This window comes from Meriones unguiculatus, chromosome 7 (genome assembly GCF_030254825.1).
Source record: "Meriones unguiculatus strain TT.TT164.6M chromosome 7, Bangor_MerUng_6.1, whole genome shotgun sequence".
NCBI classification, from domain to species: Eukaryota; Metazoa; Chordata; class Mammalia; order Rodentia; family Muridae; genus Meriones; species Meriones unguiculatus.
In genome coordinates, this window is record NC_083355.1 from 72,225,840 (window position 1) to 72,248,808 (window position 22,969).

Sequence of the window (22,969 nt, forward strand, 5' to 3'; positions counted from 1 at the left end):
TACTGGAAGATGTTGGCTCCACCTGAAAGGAACAGAATATTATTATTATTATTATTATTATTGAATATTATTATTATTGTTGTTGTTAATTATTTACTTAGTTTGATAGCTCGTTAGTATTTTGGTTTTTCAAGACAGAGTTTCTCTGTGCAGCCGTAGCTGTTCTGGAACTCTGTCTGTAGACCAGGCTGTCCTGGACTCTGTGTGTAGCCCTGGCTGTCCTGGGCTTTGTCTGTCGACCAGGCTGGCCTCACACTCGGAGCTCCACCTGCCTCTGGGATTAAAGGCATGCACCATCACTGCCTAGTACACACCCTATCTTGATACAGTAATCTTTGAAAAACTCAGTGCATGTCTTAAGATGCTTTGAGCATTCTCTTAAGAAAGATAAGAAATTATTGATGTGAAAAGGGGAAAACACTGGTGGTATGGAAAGCTGCCTACCTAGTAGCTTTCTGGAACTATTTTACCAAGCCAGAACAGTCCTCTCCATAAAGTGTAAAAACAAAACAACAACAACAAAATAACCCACAGATGAGATAAGCACCAAGTTAGATTGCTGTGTGCATTCTACACAGTCTGCTCCATAACAAAGGGAAAAGGAAGTGCCTCCCTGCATACACAGCATGTAGGCATGGCTCTCTCCATGGGTGTCCCAGGACTAATGGTAACCCGCCTTCATACAGGACTGTGCCACCATTGGCCACACAGCCTGTCATCATTCCCTGCTCATTCACAGCCATTTATACTAATGTGTTACGTTTAGAAGCCAGCCTGACTACCTGGAGAGTCCCAGGTCAGTTTTGAGACTGTCTTCAAAGCAAAACAAAACAAAGTTGATCTATTTACTAGTGTATGTTTTCAAACTTCCCCCCTTCCGTTCTGATTTTTCCACTGTCTGTGATTCACCTTCCCAAAATTACATGACTGTGTTCTACACTATTTTTCTTAAATCGTCATATAGGTACGCTAGTATGTAATTCATCAAGGTGTAGAGGCCTCAAGTCCTTTTGAGTAACTGAAACATTGGCATCCCTCCTATTTAAAAAGTTGGAGAGAGAGACAGGAGACATGGCTCAGTGGCAGAGAGCTGCTCTTCCAGGGTACCTGGAACTCCCTGTCCTAGGGGATCTGGTGTCCTCTTTTGGACTCTTTGGGAACTACACACATGTGTTTCACAGACATACATGTAGGCAGAAACATGCATACACATAAAATAAAAAGAAATAAAATATCTTTAAAAATTGAAGTAAGACAGAGAGCCCCTAGGGTCATTTAGCTCAAGCTCTTAAATTTTAGAGATGGGAAAACATTTTCAGAAAAGTCATTGTTCTAGGAATAGTGCACACTGGTTTCCAAGTTCCCTTTTTGGGGTAACCTTTGAATTTTTTTCTGCCCGAGTCAGGCCAGAGATCTGCTTCACACTCTTTGTCTCCCTTGCCATTTTCTCCTCCAATCTGTCCCTGACTTAAAACTTAAGCTTTGAGTCCTTAATGTTACTCTCCCTCTCCTGAAGTGTCACGTCACATAATGTTTTAGTGCTGCTGTGCTGACACTCGTTTTACGTGAATGTCCAAAAGAAGCCAGACACCTCGCTCTAGTCCGCTAATGAAACCATTGCTAAGGTTAGCTCTTAGAAGGAAAAGACCCTTTCAAAGAAGTGAGAGAAGCTCAGGCAGTCGTGTGACGGAGAAGCAATGTATAGTAGTGTTTCTGTGACCGACTCTAGTTCTCAGGAAGGGGGTCCTGGCTTAGCCAGAAGGAAATAGATGCACACAGGTGGAGTTCAGTTAGTACTGTGTATTTTGTTTGTCTTGTGGATTACGTTAAGCCTCTTTTCAACTATTGTTTCAACTTGCAGGAATGAAGGCTAGAAATTCAAATAAAGATGGACTCCTATCAGAAGAGGAATTTAACCTATGGAACAGACTCTATAGGTTAGGAGACAGTGACACCGTTAAAGGAGTGGTGTTGCCTCAGTCTCGCTTCCTGTCTTTACAGGAGGGTGCAGCGGTGAGTTGCCCATTGGGTTTGGCAGCAGTGAAGTGCCTGTGACTGGAACGTCAGTTCACTTAAAGTAGGGATCACTCTGAAAATAAATCACCAAAGCCAAACCTCTAAGAACTACTCCTTCTCTCGTTTGCTTCCATTAGCTGCTTTTCCTGTAGCCTGCAGTTTGATTTCTACATGGTACATGGTTATCTTCGCCCTGCAGGGTGGTACGGGGTGTTTGGCTATTTCCCTACTGTGCTTTAGATCCTTAGTGTTTTGCTGGCATGTGGTATTGTCCTTATTTGTTTAACCTATTGAAACTTTAGTCAAGACTTTAATCGGATGCCATAGCTATGATGGAGAGAACTGAGCCAGGTGGCCCGTCCCCTGAGACAGCCGGAGGAAGAAGCTCAGGGATGGCTTCTTAATCTGGCTAGGGGGATGTGTTTCCGTCCCCAGCAGGCAGAATAAGGAAAGGCCGTGGACATGCAGAGTTGCAGTCAAGGGATGTTATGGGTGCCACTCCATTTTCCTGTGGGGTCTATATACAGCAAAGTAGTGATTTTAAGACCAGGCATATTTTCTCAGATGTTTGCTCTTAGCATGTTTTATAGAAACAGGAATATGGTCAAATCATAACTGAAGAGACAGTTAATTTTAAGTGTATTTAAAAGAGGAAATTTATACTTTACAAAATTATTTTCTTTTTTTGTCCCTTGAGAATTTTAATTTAGGGTGCCAATGTGAATTTAAGTGGTTTATGTTAGGTTTGTTATTTGAAACTGACCATGTCTTTAAAATGGGGTTGTGAAAGCTCATGTCTTGTTATTTCTTAAATTCTAAATTAAGACTCAAGAAGCAGCTACTGGGATTCATCAGCTCTCTCTCTCTGAATGGAGTTTGTGGCAAGATCACCCACTTTCCACCTACCAAGTGGACCACTCAGACCGGTGCCGCCATTTTATAAGCATTATGCAAATGATAGAAGGAATGAAGCACGAAGAGGTAGCATTTCCCACGGCCCTCCCACCCTTTCCTCAGTTCTCTTCTCCATTCCACTCTCCCTCCCTGTTTCTCCCTCTCTCTCTTCTTCTCTCTCTGTCATTTGTTGCAGACAGGGTCCTGCTGTGTAGCTTCAGGTCCAGAATAACTGCTTCAGCCTTCTGAGTGCTGGGATACAGGAGTGTGCTGCTACCACTGGCCACGTGGCTGTGTTTCTCTCTTGCTAGTGTGGTGATGGAACTAGAATTAACATTTCCACATTTCTTCTTCCTCCTCCTCCTCCTGCTCTTTTTGTTTTGTTTATTTTTTTTTGGGGGGAGGGGGGTTTCATGTACTCCAGGCTGCTTTGGCTCCCATATGTAGCCAAGGATGACCTGGAATTTCTAAACCTCTTCCCTTTACTTTCCTAGTGGTGGAATTATAGGAGTGCGCTGCTATGCTTTTTATATAGGGTTTTGATTAAGAATTATGCTTAAAAGTAAAACTCTATCCAAAGCTTCTGTTGTTTTTTGGGGCCTCAAAGTGTTTTGGATAGGTAACCCCAGCACCCCATTGACAGAATTAAGAGGATGTGTTTGAAGCCAGCTTGAGCTATGAGGCAAGACCATGTCTCAAAAAGCAAAACAGACAAACAAACAAAATGTTAGGTTAAGTTTTTCTTTGTAGGAATAGCCATCATGGTTGTCTTGAGGACTAAGAGTAAAATATTAACCAATGATTTCATAGTGATAGTATTTAGATTTTTTCTCTTGATTTGTTAAAATTTGGGGGATTTAAAACAAAATCATTTAAATGATACAGTTTTTTAGAAAAACATTATGGAGTGCAATTCATCTCTTAGACTTGGCTTATTTTGCTTTTCGGTGACTTTCTCCTGTCTCTTGTTTTGTAGGATGAATGCAGCTATGAATTGAAAATTAAACCTTTTCTACAAATGCAGGACGTCATCCCAACATATACTCCAAGGGATGGATATAATAATCCAGTCAGTGGCACCAGGATCACTCACGAGAAATCTTCATTTAGACAGAGTATCAGTGAAGGAAGTTCCTCCTCGGTACTGGAGTCTGGTGAAGGGTGTGCTGAGATTGCTAAACAGACGGATTCAGAATGCACTGAAATTACTTCTCCAAGGGAAGAAGCTTCTGGAGCAATGGGAAAAGACCAGACTAGTGAGCAAAACGACGATGGTGTCGAATCTTTAGACACTGACAGAGACTGCCCTGCAGAAGCAGCCTCTGGGCTCGCCCCACCCAAGGGTGAAAGGAGGTTGGAGGCGGGCGTAGATGGAATCACCGTCATGGGTACTGAAGATGATGGCCCTGCAGCAGCAGTACTAACTCATTGTCAGGTTACGAATAAATCACTTGCCAGATACTCATTAGATTCTGGTTATAGTAGTTTCAGCGATGAGAAATCCATTTTACCAAATTTATTTCTTCCATTGGAAGAAGACCTGTACACAGATGGAGCGGCTGAAGAGATTTATAATTGTCGTCCCATGACAGGAGAGGTACTAGCTAATGTGGAGAGATTTTTGTCCCATTCTCCCCCATCTCTCAGCGAACTCTCAGACTTGGAGTATGAAGTTACTCAGGGTTTTGAACTTGACCATGCGACCTGCTCACCCTACTCAGAGCAAGAAGACAGTCATAAACCCGCTTCGCTGATGTCACACTCGTCTGTGAATTCTCCACAAAATTTAGAATTGAATTCAGCTAAACATACTGGTCGGCCTTCTGAAAACTATTGTCTCTTTGGTACAACTGATGAAGAGATTTCTGATCAGCCCCCTTTCTTTGAGTCTGATAATAAGGCCCATAATAATACTAAAAATAAAAATTTAGCATCTGAAAGCTATGGTCAAATACAAGTAAACCATGAAAATAATTTAGTTGGCAAAAATAGCCATGATGACAGTGACCCTCCAGTACTGTTCTCTGATGAGGATGAGAGTTTACTGTTATTTGAAGATGGTATTGAGGAGTTAAATGGTGGGGGCCCTCCTCTCTTGAACAGTAATAGTCAGCCCCTCAGTGTGTCAGAGAAGACTCTCACAACTGAACTGCCTCCAGTGTCTCACTTCATCATTTCTGATGAACTTTTGTCAGATGGTGATTCTGAACCTGAACATCAAATCACCTGTGATGCCAAGAGTTGGCAGTCTCACGAAGGCTTGAGCGATAAGCATGAAGAGCTAAACAGCGAAGGACACACTTTCGACTGCTCTGGGGATTTATTTTCTGTTACCTTCGACTTGGGGTTTTGTAGTTCAGATTCTGAGGACGAGAGGAGTAGCACACGGGGAGCAGCTGGTCTGCCCGGAAGGCACTCAGGCCCCCAGGTTAAGGATGCCTCTGATGCTTCAGACGCCCCCGGTGCAGCCAGATCACCAAGCCCAACTGGAGAAGCGCAGTCTTCCCGTTCCGCAGAGAATAAGGAGCCTACGTCTTACCGCCTTGCCCCGTGCTTGCCCGTGAAGGACAGAGTTATGAGTACGCCGCTTTCCAAATCAAACATGTTGAACCCACATTCTAAGACACGGGCAGACATGCTTAAGACACCAGATTCCACCAAGGAAAAAGCACACGTGCAGGGTTTCAAAGTGACACTGAATCCAAGATTTGACGATTTAGAAGAGACCAAAAGCAGTGATCAGATCTTTCTGCGGCAGTCCCCTCAACGCACTCCAGGTAAGAGCCCGTCTCTGTGAAAGGTATGGCTTTCTGGAAAACATGTTCCAGAAATAAGTCTGTACTATTCCAGACCTAACTTTTCATGGTATACATATCAAATTAGATAATTATAAATGTATACTTCCTTAACTTGATGTTCACAGTTGGGAGATTTGAATGTGCACACCACAGGAATGTTTTATGCTATTACCTGTCCAGTACACAAAGAAGTGCACAATTTGGCCCAATTACTTGTTTGTGAAGCACAAACAGTTACATGTAAGACATTTCAAAGATGCGTGTAAAATGTAGCAATAACTACCAAATGAGTAATAAGATAGTGGCTGTTTAAAAAGTCTAGAAGGCAGTGAAAACTTGTTGAGTTAGACTACATTGGAAAGTATTGGCTTTCATTTTGGTTCCTCAGGAATAGATATAATTTAGATGTTGAAAATAATAAAGAATTGGGGTGTTAAAAATAATAAAGGAAAAGAAGAAAACCATAAGCTCTTGGCGGAGACTTTGAAGCGTTTATATAACATAATAGTTAGAAGACTAATATCAAGACCAAGAGAAATTTCTGGAAATTTATGGTATTATGTTACAGTTACAGAAGCACTAGAAATACGAAGGTAAACACTAGGGATTAAATAACTTAATCTTGTGCCAGGTCTGGTGGTGCACACCTTTCCTTGTAGCTCTCTGGAGGCAAAGGCAGATGGATCTTGAGTTTGTAGATGGCCCAATCTACATAATAGCTTATTGCTCAGCCATGGTTATACAGTGAGACCCTCTCTCAAAAACAAAACAAAACAAAGCTGGGCAATGGTGCCACACGCTCTAATCCCAGCATTTGGGAGGCAGAGGCAGGTGAATTTCTGTGAGTGCAAGGGCAGTCTGATGTACAAAGCTAGTCCAGGACAGCCAGGGCTAACACAGAAACCTTGTCTCAAAAAAAAACAAAAAAACAAAAAAACCAAAAAACAACCAAACAAAAAATCAAAACAGAACAAAACGACATGACTTAAGCCGGGTGTGGTGGCGTGCGCTCAACCACCCAGCATTGAGGAGACGGAGGTGGGAGAGTTCTAAGGTTACCAGCCTGGGCCGCATAGCTGCTGAGAGCCTGTGATTTTAGTGTCTGTTTAGTCCTGATAGGAATTTCAACTCCTGATTTACTGACAGACTGTTTCATGGGGTTGTTTATGGTTTTCATCCCCATAAGTACAAAAACTGGAGAAGGTCTAAGGTGAAATGAGTTTCCTCTAAACCTTTTTAAATTATTTTATGTGCATTGGTATTTAGTGCACATATATTATGTCTGTGTGAGGGTATCAGATCTTGGAGTTACACACAGTTGTAAGCTGCCAGGTAGGTGGTGGGAATTGAACCCGTATCATTTAGAAGAACAGTCAGTGCTCTTAAATGCTGAGCCATCTCCTCAGCCCCTGTAAATCTTGTTTTTTATGTTATTCAGGGTATGAGTATCTTTGAAGTAAGTACAAAGTAAATTCTAGAAATTGATTTTCTTGTTTTGTTTCAAGAACAGCGTCTCACTAGGTTAGGTTGCTCAGGTTAACCTTAAATTTGAGTTCCTCCTGTGTGTGTGTGTGTGTGTGTGTCAACTCAAATGCTGAGGTTGCAGGGGTACACCACCATGCCAGTGAAATATCACTTACTTTTTAAAACATAGCTTGGGAATGCTCTGACATGTCCCCTCATTCAATTTACCAGTGGTTCTCTGGGTCACGAGTCCTTTGGGTGTTGAATGGCCCTTTCACAGGGGTCGCATAAGACCATCAGAAAACACAGATATTTACCTTACAGTTCATAACTGTAGCAAAGTTACAGCTATGAAATAGCAGCAAAAATAATTTTAGGATTGGGGGTCACTACAACATGGGGAACTATTAAAGGTTTGCAGCATTAGGAAAGTTGAGAACCGCTGAGTTATATGGTCCCTCTGAGCCTTCAATTTCTATGTAATAACATCTTTATTATAAGATGCAGTCATTTTTCTAGTTTTGTATCAAAAGTTTTGTATTAAAAGTTCTCCTTATCTTGTACATAACTATTACTTATATACAGTATAATGAACAGCATATCAATAAAATAATTATTAATAATTATTAATTACTAATAAGGGAATATGTAGCTAGTACTTTTTGCTTGAGCTAAGTAAAAGAGGATTTAACGTCGTTTACCGTACATTTGTTTGGTGGGGGAGAAGAGTTCCTTAAAACTCCACTGAGGCAGTTAAAAAGTAAGCTTCCTGAAATAATGATTGCTGTAACTAAATGATTTATTTAACCCTGGCTTCACTGTAAGATAATGAAGGAAAAAAAAATTGGAATATATAATGTTCAGTGTCTCACTTAATTTTAGAAGGTCAGCAAATCAGCAGCTTCTTAGCTGAGTACTTTAGAATCTCACTTAGAGATGAGCTCATCTAGAAGCTCATCAGAGTGTGGAGAAGCTCCTTCCACCAGCTGCTTCAGGAGGTCTTGGCCATGAAGAACAAGAGTCCTTCGCCCATGCATACCCTACCTCGGGCGGTCCTGCATTAGGACTCAGCACCTGTGACTCTTCCCCTTGTTTCCTGATTCCATCTCATCCTGTGCAGACCCTGTGAGGTTTCTGAGCCGCATTCCTCTTGATACAATCTTGGGGATTCAGGGCTAGGGATTTGGTTCAGTGAGTTGCTTGGTATCTCAGAATAGTTGTGTTAAGGCTGTGATGCCATGATGCCACCTACTCGGGTAGCTGAGGCAATAGTGTGCTTGAACCTATGAGTTCATAACCAGACCGGACACAAGGCTTTGACTGCCACATTCCGCTGCCTGCTTGGGTTGCAACTGGGCCTCTTCCTTGAATCACATTTGCACAAGCTTTGCATTGTTCTTTGGGAACAGGTGATTTCTTGGGCCTTTTTTTTTTTTTTTTTGCACAGATTGTAGGATTGTTTGGGTGAGCTCTCTTCCTAAGAGCACTACTCCCTTTATTCTGTTTCTCCTTCTCTTTCAGCACACACCTTGGCTACCACATTAAATTTCCTGATGCTCTTTTCCACTTGCATAAGAGTGATCAATAGTTATTATGCAACAGAGTCAGATTAGGCTGTCTTGAAATCTCCTCTGCTGACAAAGGAGTCCAAAAACACTTCAGTTTAGCCTTGGGCAGATTGTCAGGCCACCTCCTTTCACTGCCAGAATATCACAGGAATATTCTCTTGAGGAGATTCCTGCAGATGTCAGGTAGAGAATTGAACTGTGCAAAGAGAAAAGAATTAAAGCCTGGTGCAGATCGACTCCATCAACCTGGATCAGACTTGAGGAAGCCTGATGGCAGGTGGCTCATTGTCAGCATATTTAAAACACAGCACAATCTGGGAAAAGGTTTCCAAGCAAGAATCAGTCCAACTCCGGGTGTATGATAGAGCCTAAGGTGTAACTACAGAGAAACTTCTTTACAAAGTACATGTGACCATGAGGGTGGGTTCTCTAGCTAAAAGGGCTAGAATCTAGTATGGTCTCTGACAGTATTGAGGCCTGGGGTCCATAAAGTTATGTGATGTATCCATTCAGGACAGGTAATGATCTACTGAGGGAAGAGTCTGAGATAATCACTCTGGGGATTTTGGTGGGGTCTGCCTGCACAGATAGCAAACAGGTCACCAGGTCATTAACAAAGTCCTCTTCCAGCCTTCTGGGCCGGAAAGCTGGTATTTTATCTCCTCCACTGAGAAGAGGCCCCTATCTGTTTAACATTGCTGGCTTCCCTAGTGATCTGGGGCACAAGGACCTTTGTGCTCACCGACTGAGCTCCACCCCATCCCACCACCTTCCAGCCTCACCAGGTCGTTGTTAGGAGCTAAGTCTGGCCTACACTCTAAGGGAAATTGTCATCAGCCAGGGAAAAGAATTTCTGAACGTATCTTAAAAGATATCACATGGCTTTTATGCAAGGTTTTATTAGTGCACAAAAATGTATCTTCATTCAAAGCTGTATGGAAGTGCGGAAATAGAAGTACTGAAAATGTGAAGTATTTAAGTTCCTAGATAGAGGCTGTTCTGTGCTGTGCTGTTCTGTTCTGCTGTGCTGTGCTGTGCTGTGCTGTGCTGTGCTGTGCTCTTCTGTTCTACTGTGCAGTGCAGTGCTGAGGACTGAAGCCAGGTCCTCACCATATTGAGCACATACATGCTTTACACTGATCCCCAGACAACGTCAGGGCTCATCATCAGTATCTCTTGCCACAGACATGTAGCTTAGTTACATTCTGGTGAGTTTCTCATTGTGTTAGTTAAGGTTTTGTTCTCTAAAGAAACATCATAACCACCACACCTTTTTTTTTGGGGGGGGGGTGGCCATTGAGACAGGGTTTCTCAGTGCAACAGCCCTTTGCTGTCCTGGACTTGCTCTGTAGACCAGGCTGGTCTCAAACTCACAGTGATCCACCTGCCTCTCCCTCCCTGAGTGCTGAGATTACAGGCGTGAGCCACCTTGCCCGGCTCACCTGCAACTCTTATAAAGGAAAACATTTAATTGGGGCTGGCTTACAGTTGCCCATTGTTGTCACGGCAGGAAGCATGGCGGCATGCAGGCAGGCGTAGTGTTGGGGTGGTAGCTTAGAGTTCTAGATCTAGATCAGCAGGCAGAAGGAAGAACAAGACAGTGGGCATCCCCAGTAGCACACTTCCTCCACCAAGGCCACCCCTCGAAATAGCACCACTCCCTGGTGACCAGGCATTCACATTTATAGGCCTATGGGAGCCGTTCCTGTTCAAACCACCATGCTCCCCAATGCCTGTTTGGTTCTGCATAAACATATGTATATGTGCTCATATGTATACACAAAAAAGTAACACAGCCGGGTACAGTGATGCATGAAGAACCAGGCTTGTCCCCTGCCCCAACCCCAAAAGCCACCAGTCCCATGACCTAGGCCATAGGTCACCAATGCCAGAAAGAAGACAGTGGAGTCCCCTTCCCAAGGAGTAGCCTGGAGAAAACCCAGTAATATTTAACCATCACCCCTAGCAACGCCCAATCAGCGAATACCTGGAATTTTCCCAGGTGTTCTTTACAATAGGATAAGTAAAACAATTGGTTTAGCTTGGCCCTCTGGGCAAACAATTTCCTCCAGACACCAGATATTTGCAAAATGTAATCAATCATAAAACTGCCAAGCTGGGCTCTAGACTCGCTGGTGGTGGTAAGGGTGTGGGCCTGAACCCGATCTTGTAGCTAAAAGACCCTACTGCCTTTGCCTCAGAATCGTCTCCTGGTGGGTCTTTGGAGTCCATGAGACTTGGACATAATAGTACCCACCTGTAATCCCAGTACTCTGGGAGGCAGAGGCTGGAGAATTTCTATGAGTTCAAGGCCAGCCTGGTCTACAAAGTTAGTCCAGGACAGCCAAGGCTTTAGAAAAAAAACCCTGTCTCAAAACAAACAAACAAACAAACAAAAAAAAACAAACAACAAAAAAAACAAAGAAAAAAAGAACTTTTAGTGTATTTGTAACGTGTATTTTCATGATTTAATTGCTTCACCTCCAATCTGGAATTCATTGGCTGATCAGGGCCCATGAGATGGCTCGGTGAGTAAAGGCTCTTCCAGACAAGTGTCATGACCTGAGATTCTCCCAAGCACCCTCCTGGAGAAAGGAGAGAACAGAGTCCCACAAGCTGTCCTCAGATCTCCACGTGTGTGCTGTACCACATAAATGCCCCATGCACTGTAATGTTTAATTTAAACAAATGCACATGGACTGATAAAATTACATTTGCCTTTTCTTTTTATAGTTTATTTTTCAAGTTTGGGCCTCATTTTAAAATGTATTTTTAAAGTTTTTTTCTTTTTGTCATTGTTTTGGTTTCTTTTCTTTTTTCGAGACAGGCTTCCTCTGTGTAGCCTTGGCTGTCACAGACTTGCTTTGTAGACCCAGCTGTCCTCAAACTCACAGACATCTGCTTGCCTTTGCTTCCCTCAGTGCTGGGCTCACAGGCATGCACAAGATTTATTTATTTATTTGTTAAGATTTATTTTTATTTCACGTATACAATGTTTTGCCTGTGCGGATGAAAGTGGACTGTATGCATGTAGTGTCTCCGGGGGTGGTCAGAAGAGGATGTTATATTCCCCAGAAGCAGCATCACAGACAGTTGTAAGTGACATAATGGGTGCTGGGAGCTGAACCCTGTGCTTTGTGAAAGCAGCCAGTGCTCTAACTGCTGAGCCATCTCTCCAGGCTCTTAAACATGTATTTATTAGCTAACTAATGACTTTTATTCTCCTCTGTTCTTTTATTTTTAAGATTTATATTTTTTAAATATATGTATATATGTGCATGATCCTGTGAATGTATGCCATCTGTTTGGGTGTCCTTGGGGGCCCAGAGTTCCAGGGCCTTGGGAGCTGCTTGGGGTAATGGGAACTGGACGCAGGCCTTCAGGTCGAGCACTAAGCTCCCTTCTCCGCTGAGCCATCTTTCCAGCCCCTCACTGTTTTATGAACTGTATGCTGATTATGTTGTGTAGAAGAATTTTAACTCAGAACATGGCTGCTCTGGCAAGAGATCCCATCCTTCTAGGTCTGCGTTCCAGTCAGTGCTCGTTCAGGCAGTTTGGTTGAGTCAGTGAGTTCAGAGGCAGCACAGTGGAGCTGAGTTTGTAACAGTTCAGTTCATGGAATTTAGAGGCAGTTAATACCAGAGAGTTTTACAGAGAGAGGTTTAAGAGAGAACACAGGTGAAGGCAGAATGAGCCAGAGAATGAAAAGCGGCCAGAAGATTAGAACAGATTGCTAGATTTAGTTTGAAACCAAGCAGAGCAATTCAGTGAGAAATGAGAGAAGCCAGATTCAGTTAGTCACCTTGGAGAGGAGTTTGAGCCAGCCAGCCAGAGTTCAGAAAGAACTGGAAAGGGTGAGTTTATTCAGCAGTAAATCTCAAAGGCTGAAAACATTCGAGGCCTAGATTAGATTGTACACAGGTTAGAAGCTTTCAGGACTAGGCCTAGATTAGCAGACAGAGGCAGTAAGGCCTCTGAGACAACAATTAAATTGGGACTAAAAGTTCCTTTAGCAATGCTTGTCAAACTTCCTATGATATTTTTGTTTATTTTTTTATTTTATTGAGACAGGAACTCACTATGTAGCCCTGGTTGAACTTAAACTAACTGTGTAGACCAGACTGGTCTTAAACTCACCAAGATCTGCCTTCCCAACCTCTCACGTGCTAGAATTAAAGGTGTATACCACCATGCCTGGTCTGAAGACCTTTTACAAAAATAAAATAAATTTAGGAAATTTTTAGTATATTGATGAAATGATTTCTAGTTGAGTAACTTTACTCTATTGACCAGATTCACTTTCCAATTCCAATTACTTATAGTTGAACATGTAACTAGTGAAAGTGAAGATGATGTTTTCCTGAGAAAAACTAAAAAACCAAAAGGAAATGTCCTGAAGTCCCCTGAGGTAAGTCATTCATTCACCACACTGATAAAATCAAGTCATGGCCATGCTGTCCTCTTTCAGACTTCCTGTCAGATTTCAATTACACTGCTTAGTTGTTTGTTTTATCTAGGATCAGAAAAACAGTGAAGTTGATTCACCTATTCATGCTGTTAAAAAGTCCAGGGTTCTTAGGGTAAGTAAAATTACACTCATTTTTATTTCTAGGTATGTGTGTGTGGGGGTGTTTGTGTTTTTGTCTGTGTCTGTGAGGCAATAAAAGGGCATCAGGTGCCCTCTGGAGTTGAGGTGACAGTGATTGTGAGCCACCCAACTTGGGTGCTGAGAATCAAACTTGGGTCCTTTAGGATAAATAGTGTAAGAAAAATACATGCACAGGAACAAATAATAGCATATTTGATCTTACAGGTATATGCTTAACAGAACAGTAGACGCTGTATCTCATGTGATTATAATCTCTCCTTCTACTGGAGCTATGTGTTCATTATAAACTTTCCTGACAATAAATAATAATATAAATAATAAATAAATAAGTATAAATAATGAAGAGGAAGGCAGCTCACTTGGGTGCAGGTTTTGAAGTTGAGATAAGAAAAAAAGCAGCCCTTAGCCTAAACATTGGGAGTTGTGGAAAGTTTCTTGAGAGTGTATAGAATGTATGTCACAGCTGGCAAAGAGTGGGGGAGGGGAAGGTGCTGTCAACAGAATGACCAACTCAATACAGTGGCCCAAAGCGGGAAGTCACACTCTGCGCTGTGAGGGTTTGAACTGGAGAATCTGTCCTGCCTCCTCCAAGCCAGGAGCTTCATGGTTAAAACAGTTTCTTTAGCTTTCATTTGTGTTTTACTGTAGCAGCAAATATCCACAGGTGAACCTTTCAGAGCTTGTGTCTAATCTAGAGTCATTTGGACAAAGTTATTTAAAAATACAGCCTACCATATTAACCTTGTATATAAAGTCACTATAAAAATTTGCTCTGACTTTCTGTTGTACCTAAAATGACTAGTGGCTTATAAAAAGTGAGTTAAAATTCTGCCAAAGCTGATAGCCATGCTATCTGTGTTCAGTGAAAATCATTCCTACTAACCGAAGTTACGTAATAAACTTTCCCTTCTTTTCCTGGCTTCGTATTATTGTGTAAAGAGAAGCGGTTGCAGAAGTGTTTAGTTAAAGTCTGTTACTGCCGTTCTAATTGGTTGATTTCAAAGGTTTTCTGTACGTTTGGATGAAGTTGGTCCTTTGTGAAACCCTTGAAATCTGAAGAAAACAGTGTAATACATCTGATGTAGCACTAAGTTGAGCAAACAAGACTGCTGCTCCCTGTCTGACACTTGTGGTCTAACTAGTGAGAGCAGTTGAGAATGTTGATAGTTAGAAAATGAAAGTAAAACCATCTGCTCTTGAGAAATACGGTAAATTACATCACCCCACCTAGGTTTGTTTTTTTTTAATGTAAGTATTGTGTTAACTTTTTATAGCCAGAATTTTCATCTAGTGATGAGAGTGAAGATTTTCAAAGACCATGTCCACGATTGAAAGATTTCAAGGATTGTAACAGTAACAGAAAAGTCCAAAAGAAACGAAATCATGTAAAGGTAATCTTTCGTTGTTCTTTTTAGTGTCCATGTATTTGTTACATATACATATACATATGCATGTATATTAGTGTACACATGTTTGTGTATGCTGTATATACATGTTATAAATGGATGGATAGATAGATTGGATGAATGAATGAATGAATGAATGAATGAATGAATGAAAAAACATTAGTGTATGGGTGTTTTCCCTGTATATAGGCACCTTATGTGTGCCTGGAGTTCACGTAGGCTAGAAGAGGGTATTGGATCCCCTGGACCTGGAGTTACAGATGGTTGTGATCTACCATGTAGGTTCTGGGAAGTGAAGTGAACTTGTATCCTCCGGAAAAGCAGACAGTGATCTTAACGGCTGAGCCATCTCTCTAGCCCCCCAAAACACAAATTTTTAAGAAGTATTTTCCCATCGATTGTAAATTTCTTTTTCAGGATTAAAAGTCTCAAAGTGTACTATTTTTGTTGTTGTTGTTGTTTTTCTTTGTGTTCTGGCTTTATTTTGTTAGTGCTACGGTATTTTGAATGATTAAGTGAAGTAATTGAAATTGAGCCAGACCTGACTTTTAGGAAATTTACTTTTTCTTCAGAAAACAAAACAAAACAATTTCTTCAAACAAACAAAACAGCGGCTGGAGAGACAGTTCAGTTGTTAAGAGCTGCTCTTAACAAAGGACCCAGGTTCAATTCCCAGCACTGACATGGTGGCCAGCAACCATCTGTAACTTAAGTTCAAGAGGGTCTGATGCCTCCTCTGGCCTCCATAGACATCAGGCATGCATGTGGTACACAGACATACATGCAGGCAAAATACTCACAGTCATGAAAATATAAGAAAATCATAATTTATTGCTTCACTTACTTTGCGTGTGGCAGGGTTTGTTGCCTGCATGCCGCCGTGAGAGAGGGGAGGTCAGAGGACACACTTCTCTCCTTCCACTGTGTGGGTCTCAGGGATGGATCGCTGGTTGTCAGTCCTGCTCAGGTGTACCCGGCGATCTGTCTCACTGCTCCTTTTCCCCCTATCTTTGTTCATTATTTTAACTATTTGGAAAACAGTCCTTAGCAAACCTTTCTTTCTGGTCAGTGCTCCTGACATGCAGTGTTTCCATGCCAGAGCTTAGCCTTTGGAGTCTCTGTAGACTGTTGGCAACATCCAGCAAGCCAACTAGTGTCTTGAAGGCTGCTTTACCTAAAATTATCGCAAGAGATTTTATATAGGTGTCTTTTTCTGTCGTAGTTGTTAATCTTACTTTTGTGTGTGTGTGTGTGTGTGTGTGTGTGTGTATGTGTGTGTGCGCGTGTGTGCTTGAAATCATTGACAAAAAACCCCTTCCTCATGAGCAGTAGCATCTGTACAGTAGTGGGGTGGCTCTGGCTCACAGTGAATTGTGTTGTTCAACACAATTGAGAATGTATAAGGAAGTGGGGTGCAGTGGCATACACCTCTAATGCCAGCATTCAGGGAGGCAGAGGCAGGTGGATCGCTGTGAGTTCAAGGCCAGCCTGGTCTACAAAGCCGAGTGCAGGACAACCAAGGCCACATAGAGAAATCCTGTCTCGGGGGGAAGGGGAGAGGAAAAAGGAAAATGTACAAGGTGCTAGACGTGTCATGATTTCAACATTATGCATGGTCCACATGCATTGAAGTGTCACAGCGTACCTACCCCTTAACATGTACAATCATATGCTATTTCAGTTTTGAAATAAAAACCTAAGATTATACTTTCCAGAACAAAAGTTGTACAGTAAAATCATCTTCATTTTCTTGGGGTGTATCTTGTTTCTTCATAGACGATAGCTTGGAAGTTTTTAGATGATGAAGCAGAAGTTTCTGAAGAGGATGCAGCCTGCGTCTCATCAGATGAGGATGAGGGGTCCGAGAACGAGCAGGATTCCTCACTACTCGACTTCCTAAATGACCAGACCCAGCTTTCACAGGCTGTAAATGGTAAATGCTGTCACACACTTGGTAATTTCAGAGTGTCTAATGTCATATTTAAATATTATCATCTTCATTAAGAGAAACTTCTTGGCTTTGTAGAGATTAAATTTCAGAGTGTACAAAACCTTTATTTGTTCACTCTAATTTAAATTCAGAAATATTTGCTTTCAGACCCATTTGTTTCTAAGCTTCTGATAACTACAGTATGCATCTCCAGACATCCCTAGGTGGTTCAAGCATCAAGTTCATCTAACTAGTGTTTAATGCCTGCCTTACACTCTGTTCTGAAAGTGAAGAGCAGGACCACAGCTTTCTGTTCAATCAAAAGCATATAAAGACTTCAGGACTATGCCTGACCTATGGAAGTAATAAACAAACAAACAAATAAATAAATAAGAATATATATATATATATATAATCTCAAACATCAAGAGAACAAGCCTGGTCAAATAGAAAAACTTATATGAGACAAACTGAAAAACTTATATGAGGCAAAAAATACTCATAATTTCTAGATAAGGAGAAAGTGGGAAAACAACAGGTTTTCACTTATTGATACCATTTTTAAGAGCCATAGCAAATGACAAGAATTTCTCTGTACTTTTTTTTAAAAAGCTTTGAAACCTTTTTTTTTTCTTTGAAAGTTGCTATGCCTGAGTAGAGAGTAGGTGTCTCTCTTCTGTGTTCAAACCACTGCATCCTCTCAGTGATGCAACAGGAAGTCTACCTGTCCACTCTGCTCCTCCACCCCCAGAACCCTGCAAGCTTTCCTGACCAGAATCACTCTGTCTCCCCTGGGCAGGACTCCTTACAGAGCCACACTGTTTGTGCTGCCCTCTAGCTGTCCTCCTGCTTTAAAGATACTGCCCTGACAATGCCAGAATATCTGTGCTTCCCGCTTTCCTTCCAGGCCCCTGCTTCCCTCCTGCGAAGCTAGTCCTTGTGTAGTCCAGGGGCACTGCTGCCTAACGGCCTTTGAATTTTTTTACTGAAATCTGCAAAAGCCACAAACATTACTGAGCTCAGAGGGCACTGAACCTTATTCTGGAGACAATGAATCCAGGATATAGAAAGGAGAAATTTATCCAAAAACAATTTTTTTTTCCTTTAAACTCGTAGTCCCTGGGAAACTTTGCTAGTTTAAGTTGTACCAGAGCAGAAACAGAATAAATGACACAGACCTGATATCTGAAAGGCCAGACTGTTGATGAGCCAGTCAGAACATTTCTCACTTCAGTGGTCGCCATTCTGGCTCATCCACTCTGAATGCACTGTACACGCTCAAAGGTTACTTTCCAGCATTGCTTCCGGAAAGCGGACCTTCCTTATCTGATGAACGTAGTAAGGTTAGTGTTTTCCCCAGTTGGCTTTGTGAATCCACTGTTGAATGGCTTTCTTCACCCAGCCAGACAATGATTTTTCAAAGACAAAACCTTCAGCAGTAGCATCTTTATTATTTTGAGAGGTGTTTTTAATTATTTTTTTCTTGAAGTCAGGCTCTCACTGTGTTTACTAGAACTCACTTTGTACATCAAGCTGACCTCAGACTTCCAGAGATCTGCCTGCTTCTGCCTCCTGATAGATTAAAAAGTGTGTGCCACCAGGCCTATCCTATTCTCTATTCGTAAAATGCCATGTTCCGCTTGATAATGTGGCTATTCACATCTGACAGCATTTTAAATAATTATTTTTAGGACTCTCTCTTATCATATTTCTTTTAAAATTTAATTTTTCTTAAAAATTTTATTCTAGAAATTATAGATGGATCCATTGGTTTTTTTGTTAGTGTTTTACAATAGGATTTCACTATGTAGCTCAGATGGGCTTCTAACTTGCTGCATATCCAAGATGTCATATAGGCAGAGATTCTCTTGCCTCGTTTCTGGAGTGCTGAGATGGATTTGCCCAAGCTGATCTATACATGCAAACAACGTGTGTGTGTGTGTGTGTGTGTTTGTGTGTATCTTCTCTATAAACTTTTTCTTAATGTTGAGCCATGTAAATTTGGAGTTGTCAAAGTTAAATGAAAATTTTCATGTAACTAATTTTGCTACTTTGTTTTTAATGCTTATGTTCACACAGATTCTGAAATGAGAGCTATTTACATGAAATCTGTACGCAGTCCATTGATGAATAATAAGTATAAAATGGTCCGTGAGAAACATAACAACATGAACATTTTTTCACAGGTACACACTGTAGAGATAATAGAGAATTTCTTGATTGTGATTTGAAATACAGTTCTAAGAATAAAGCTTCAATTTTGTTTCTAAACTTAGGAAGTAGGAGCTGGCTTGGATAATTTCACCGTGATTATTTTTTTTTTCAACTAGGAGAATTAGTTTAAAGGAAATTAATAGAATTTGATCATCTACTGGTTATTTTTTTCTTCTGTCATACTTATTGGAAAATGTTTTCTTTTTTCATAAAAATGTTTCTAGAAATTACAGATAGATCTTTTACTTCTTCGTTTGTGATAGGATTTTACCATGTAGCCAAACTTGCTATGAATCCACAGTGACATCTGTAACCCAAGATTCCCCTTCCTCCTCTGGGTGCTGACGTGCTGTTAGATTTTGGATGCGCTCTTTATTTACTTACTGAATACAGTACTGGGGATCATACCTAGTAACTCCGCATACTAGGCAAGAGCTGTACCTCTGAGCTGTAACCTGTACATATGCATTGGTCTTGAGCTAGAGACCTTTTGCTTCAGTCCTGCAAGTGGCTGTGATTACAAGCACATGGCACCATGAATGGCTAGGATAACTGTCATATACAGGTCATATTTTCTCTAGCCGTAAGTTGCCATGTTCCGCTTGATAATATAGCTATATTTACATCTCGATACTAAGTGTTGTACTTATTCTGTAACACTTGCCACAAGTTTTTCTCATGTACTTTTCTGGCTGTGTATAAATTTCTTGAGAGTAAAATGTTGCTTTTTTTCTTTCTTTCCTTCTTTGTCTTTCTTCCTTTCTCTCTTTCTTCCTTCCTCCCTCCCTCCCTTCCTCCCGCCCCCTTCCTTCCTTCCTTCCTTCCTTCCTTCCTTCCTTCCTTCCTTCCTTCCTTCCTATTTTTTTTTCCCCACAAAATGAAGGTACATAGTAGATAGTCACTGAATGGAATAAGAATTAGTTCCTTAAAGGAATGTAAATGCAGACTAGTCATAAATTTAAATATTTCTGCCTGTTTTTATTATAGATTCCTGAGCAAGATGAAAACTATTTAGAGGACAGTTTTTGCGTTGATGAAGAGGAGTCTTGCAAAAGTCAATCAAGTGAAGAAGAAATTTGTGTTGATTTCAACTTAACTAAAGATTCCTTTACAGATGAGAACAGAAGGTACAAAACCCGGTATGCAGTAAAGCTCAAACAAATGAGCACGAAAGAAAACTGTGCACAGCCAAAGAGGAAATTAGCTAGAATCATCCTTCCAGACAGTGATTCAAGTGAGGAGGACAACATTGTGAATGACAGAGAAGGCTCTGGTCCTGATGGCAGGCCTACTGACAAGCACAAACAGCCGGGCCGGCATTGCAGTTTAGGGCCTTCTGGGTCTTCACTGCAGCCCAAGGTCCTTTCCAGTCCAACAGTGAGCCAGTCACCCAAGCCGGGACGGCAGGGGGTACCGGACGTGATGGGTACCACTCCTGAAGTGTTGGACCTCAAGGCTCAGAGCCATAGTAGAATCAAATCTACTTCCCCGCCATCTGCTAGTGTTGAGTCAAGGAAGGAGTGTGGGGAGCATCCAATTCAGTTGAAGGTATGTATGAAAATGAAGAAAAGTGCCATTAAATGGTTACTTAAAAGGGTTGATTGGGTGTGTGTGTGTGTGTGTGTGTGTGTACGCACATGCACGTGTGCAAAGTAGCTCAATCAAAGAGAAAATAGTGTTTTGTTTTGTTTGAAACAGGGCCGCCTGTATCCTGGATCAGCCTCATTCTTGAACCAGGGTAGGCTGACCGCCAGCCTCACCGTAGGTTCAGTGAGAGGTGTTGTCATAGGAAAGAACATGACAGAGAGTGACCAAACAGGACACTTGAGGTCTTTCTAGCTTCTGCAGGTTTACAGGCACACGTATATCCACAGATGTGCATATCCCACACGTGTATACTACATTAATAAAGCTCTCGCACGCAGAGATGTCTAACCTGCTGAACTGGTTGCAGTAATAGCTGCTGTTTGTTGATTTGTTTAACATAGGATCTTGCTCTGTAGCCCATACTTGTGTCACACTCATTAGCCCATGCTGGCCTAGGGGTTGCTGGTGGATGGCACCGCATCTGGCTCTGATTGGCCAATATTTTGTGAAAGATTTTGCATTTGAATTCATAAAAGATACAGGTTGTGGTTATCTTGGGGTCTTCCTCTGGCTTCATAGATGCTGATCTTGTAGAGCAAACTCAGAAACCCTGTCCTCAATTTTTGAGACAAGAGTGCAGAGTGACAGTACTTCTTGTATAAATGAAGCTGTCTGCTGCCACGCATGGTAGGAGGGTTTTGGTTACTTTTTACATCTCTCCTTTTTATAGCTCTTGTAAGATCTTTGTTGATTCTTCAGTCAGTTCCGCCAATTCAGGTCTTTCTAGAAACTCATACCATTTAGGTTGTCCGGTTTGTTAGCATATAGATGTTCATTAGATTCTTTTTTCTTTTTTAGATTTTCGAGATGGGGTTTCTCTCTGTAGCTAGTCTTTACTGTCCAAGACTAGTTTGGTAGATCAGAGTGGCTTCAAACTCACAGAGATTTTCTAGCCTCTGTCTCCCAAGTGCAAGAAGAAAGGTTTTGGTTTTTCAAGACAGGATTTATCTGTGTAGCCCTCGCTGTCCTGGAACTCACTTTGTAGACTCACAGAGATCCAACTGCTTTTGCCTCCCAAGTGCTGGGATTCAAGGTGTGTGCCAACACACCTGGTGCCTTTTCTTCACATCAGCTTTTATGTCTTTTTTAATATTTGGTGAACTGATGAATTTCATTAGGGTCACTTCGGGAGCATGGCTGAGAGATTATTTGTAAGGGCACAGATGGCTACCCTGCAGAAAATGTCTCGTTTTCCCTCAGCAAACATTAACTGCCTTTAGAGTCTCAGGTTGGGGTGGGGCCTTATGAGCCCCTTCCACGTTGTTCTCTCTTATATTGCTAATTTTAGTGTGTGTGGAAAAGGTGATTTCAATGCTGGAGCACAGTGAATGATTATCTAGACACAGCGGTCTCCTGCCATCCCAACACTTTGGAAGCTAAGCCAGGATTGCACATTTGTGGTCAGCCTGGGCAGCACAGGAGCGCTCATTTTTGTTGTATGCTCATCTTTGTTGTATGGTCGGCAGATGAGGCAAGACAGTCTTTAACATTTCCATGGACCCAAAAGCAACTGCTTCTCCAACTTGCTGCAGTTCTGGTCTCTGATTCTGGATTAAAGTTTCTAGGCCCTCTCAGTGGTCAAGTCTAGGAAGCTTTTATCATCACATGGCAGCTTCAGAATGATAGTCCCATAGCTCACATCAGTGTGGAACAGTTCCTGACTGGGGGAGATGGCGCAGAAGGCAACAGTGCTTGCTGCACAAACCTGACCACATAAGTTTGATGCCTGGGGCCCAAAGAAGAAGTTGGATGATGAAGCTGCCATCTCTAATCCCAGAGACAAGAGAACTACCCCCAAAGCTATCCTGGAGTGTGCAGCATGGCAAAGCCAACAAGAGATGTTATTTCTCCGTGGTGGAAGGAGATCTGTCCACTGACCCACACCCATGTGTGTCACCAGCTCTCTGTCCTCACATACACAGTTTTCACATACACCCACAGTATAAAACAGTACAGCTAATGAAATCAGTGTGTGAATTTTTGAGCATGGCAGTTCTTCCCATTTAAAGAAATCACAGTTATTTACAAATTACTGACTGCTCGGTCAGCTGGATATTTAAGATTTTTTTTTCATTTGTTATGGATTCTTTTAAATTAAAATCTCATGTGACTTATATGGTCGCAAATTAAAATATACAACATAAATTCAAAGTTTTTCTCTTTTTATATCCTCTTCTCTTATACAAAGGAAATAATTTAAAATATATGTACATTTGTATTTCCATTTTATGAAACACATAGGAAGATTCATTTATACTTCTCCATTGGGTTTTTTGTTTGTTTGTTTCTATCAGCCATTTAGAATTCATGCTTAGAACCTCATCAACAGAGACTAATCTAGCTCGTGGGAAATGGCACTAACATATAGCTCCATGGTGGACTTTTTCCTGTTATAGCAAGGTTTGGTATGGTTCTGTCTACTC

General features: G+C 41.5%; 1 protein-coding gene across 1 annotated transcript in view; it reads left to right on the forward strand.

Moving 5' to 3' along the window:
• Fancm (FA complementation group M) overlaps window positions 1-22,969 on the forward strand; it is a 50,018-nt gene that overhangs the window by 21,076 nt on the left and 5,973 nt on the right. Inside the window, exons 12-20 of the mRNA XM_021657229.2 lie at window positions 1,862-2,013; window positions 2,842-2,997; window positions 3,887-5,687; window positions 13,063-13,148; window positions 13,258-13,320; window positions 14,624-14,740; window positions 16,532-16,688; window positions 18,765-18,871; window positions 19,887-20,447. Of these exons, the coding sequence (XP_021512904.2) occupies window positions 1,862-2,013; window positions 2,842-2,997; window positions 3,887-5,687; window positions 13,063-13,148; window positions 13,258-13,320; window positions 14,624-14,740; window positions 16,532-16,688; window positions 18,765-18,871; window positions 19,887-20,447 (3,200 nt within the window). The remainder of the gene's footprint in view (window positions 1-1,861; window positions 2,014-2,841; window positions 2,998-3,886; window positions 5,688-13,062; window positions 13,149-13,257; window positions 13,321-14,623; window positions 14,741-16,531; window positions 16,689-18,764; window positions 18,872-19,886; window positions 20,448-22,969) is intronic.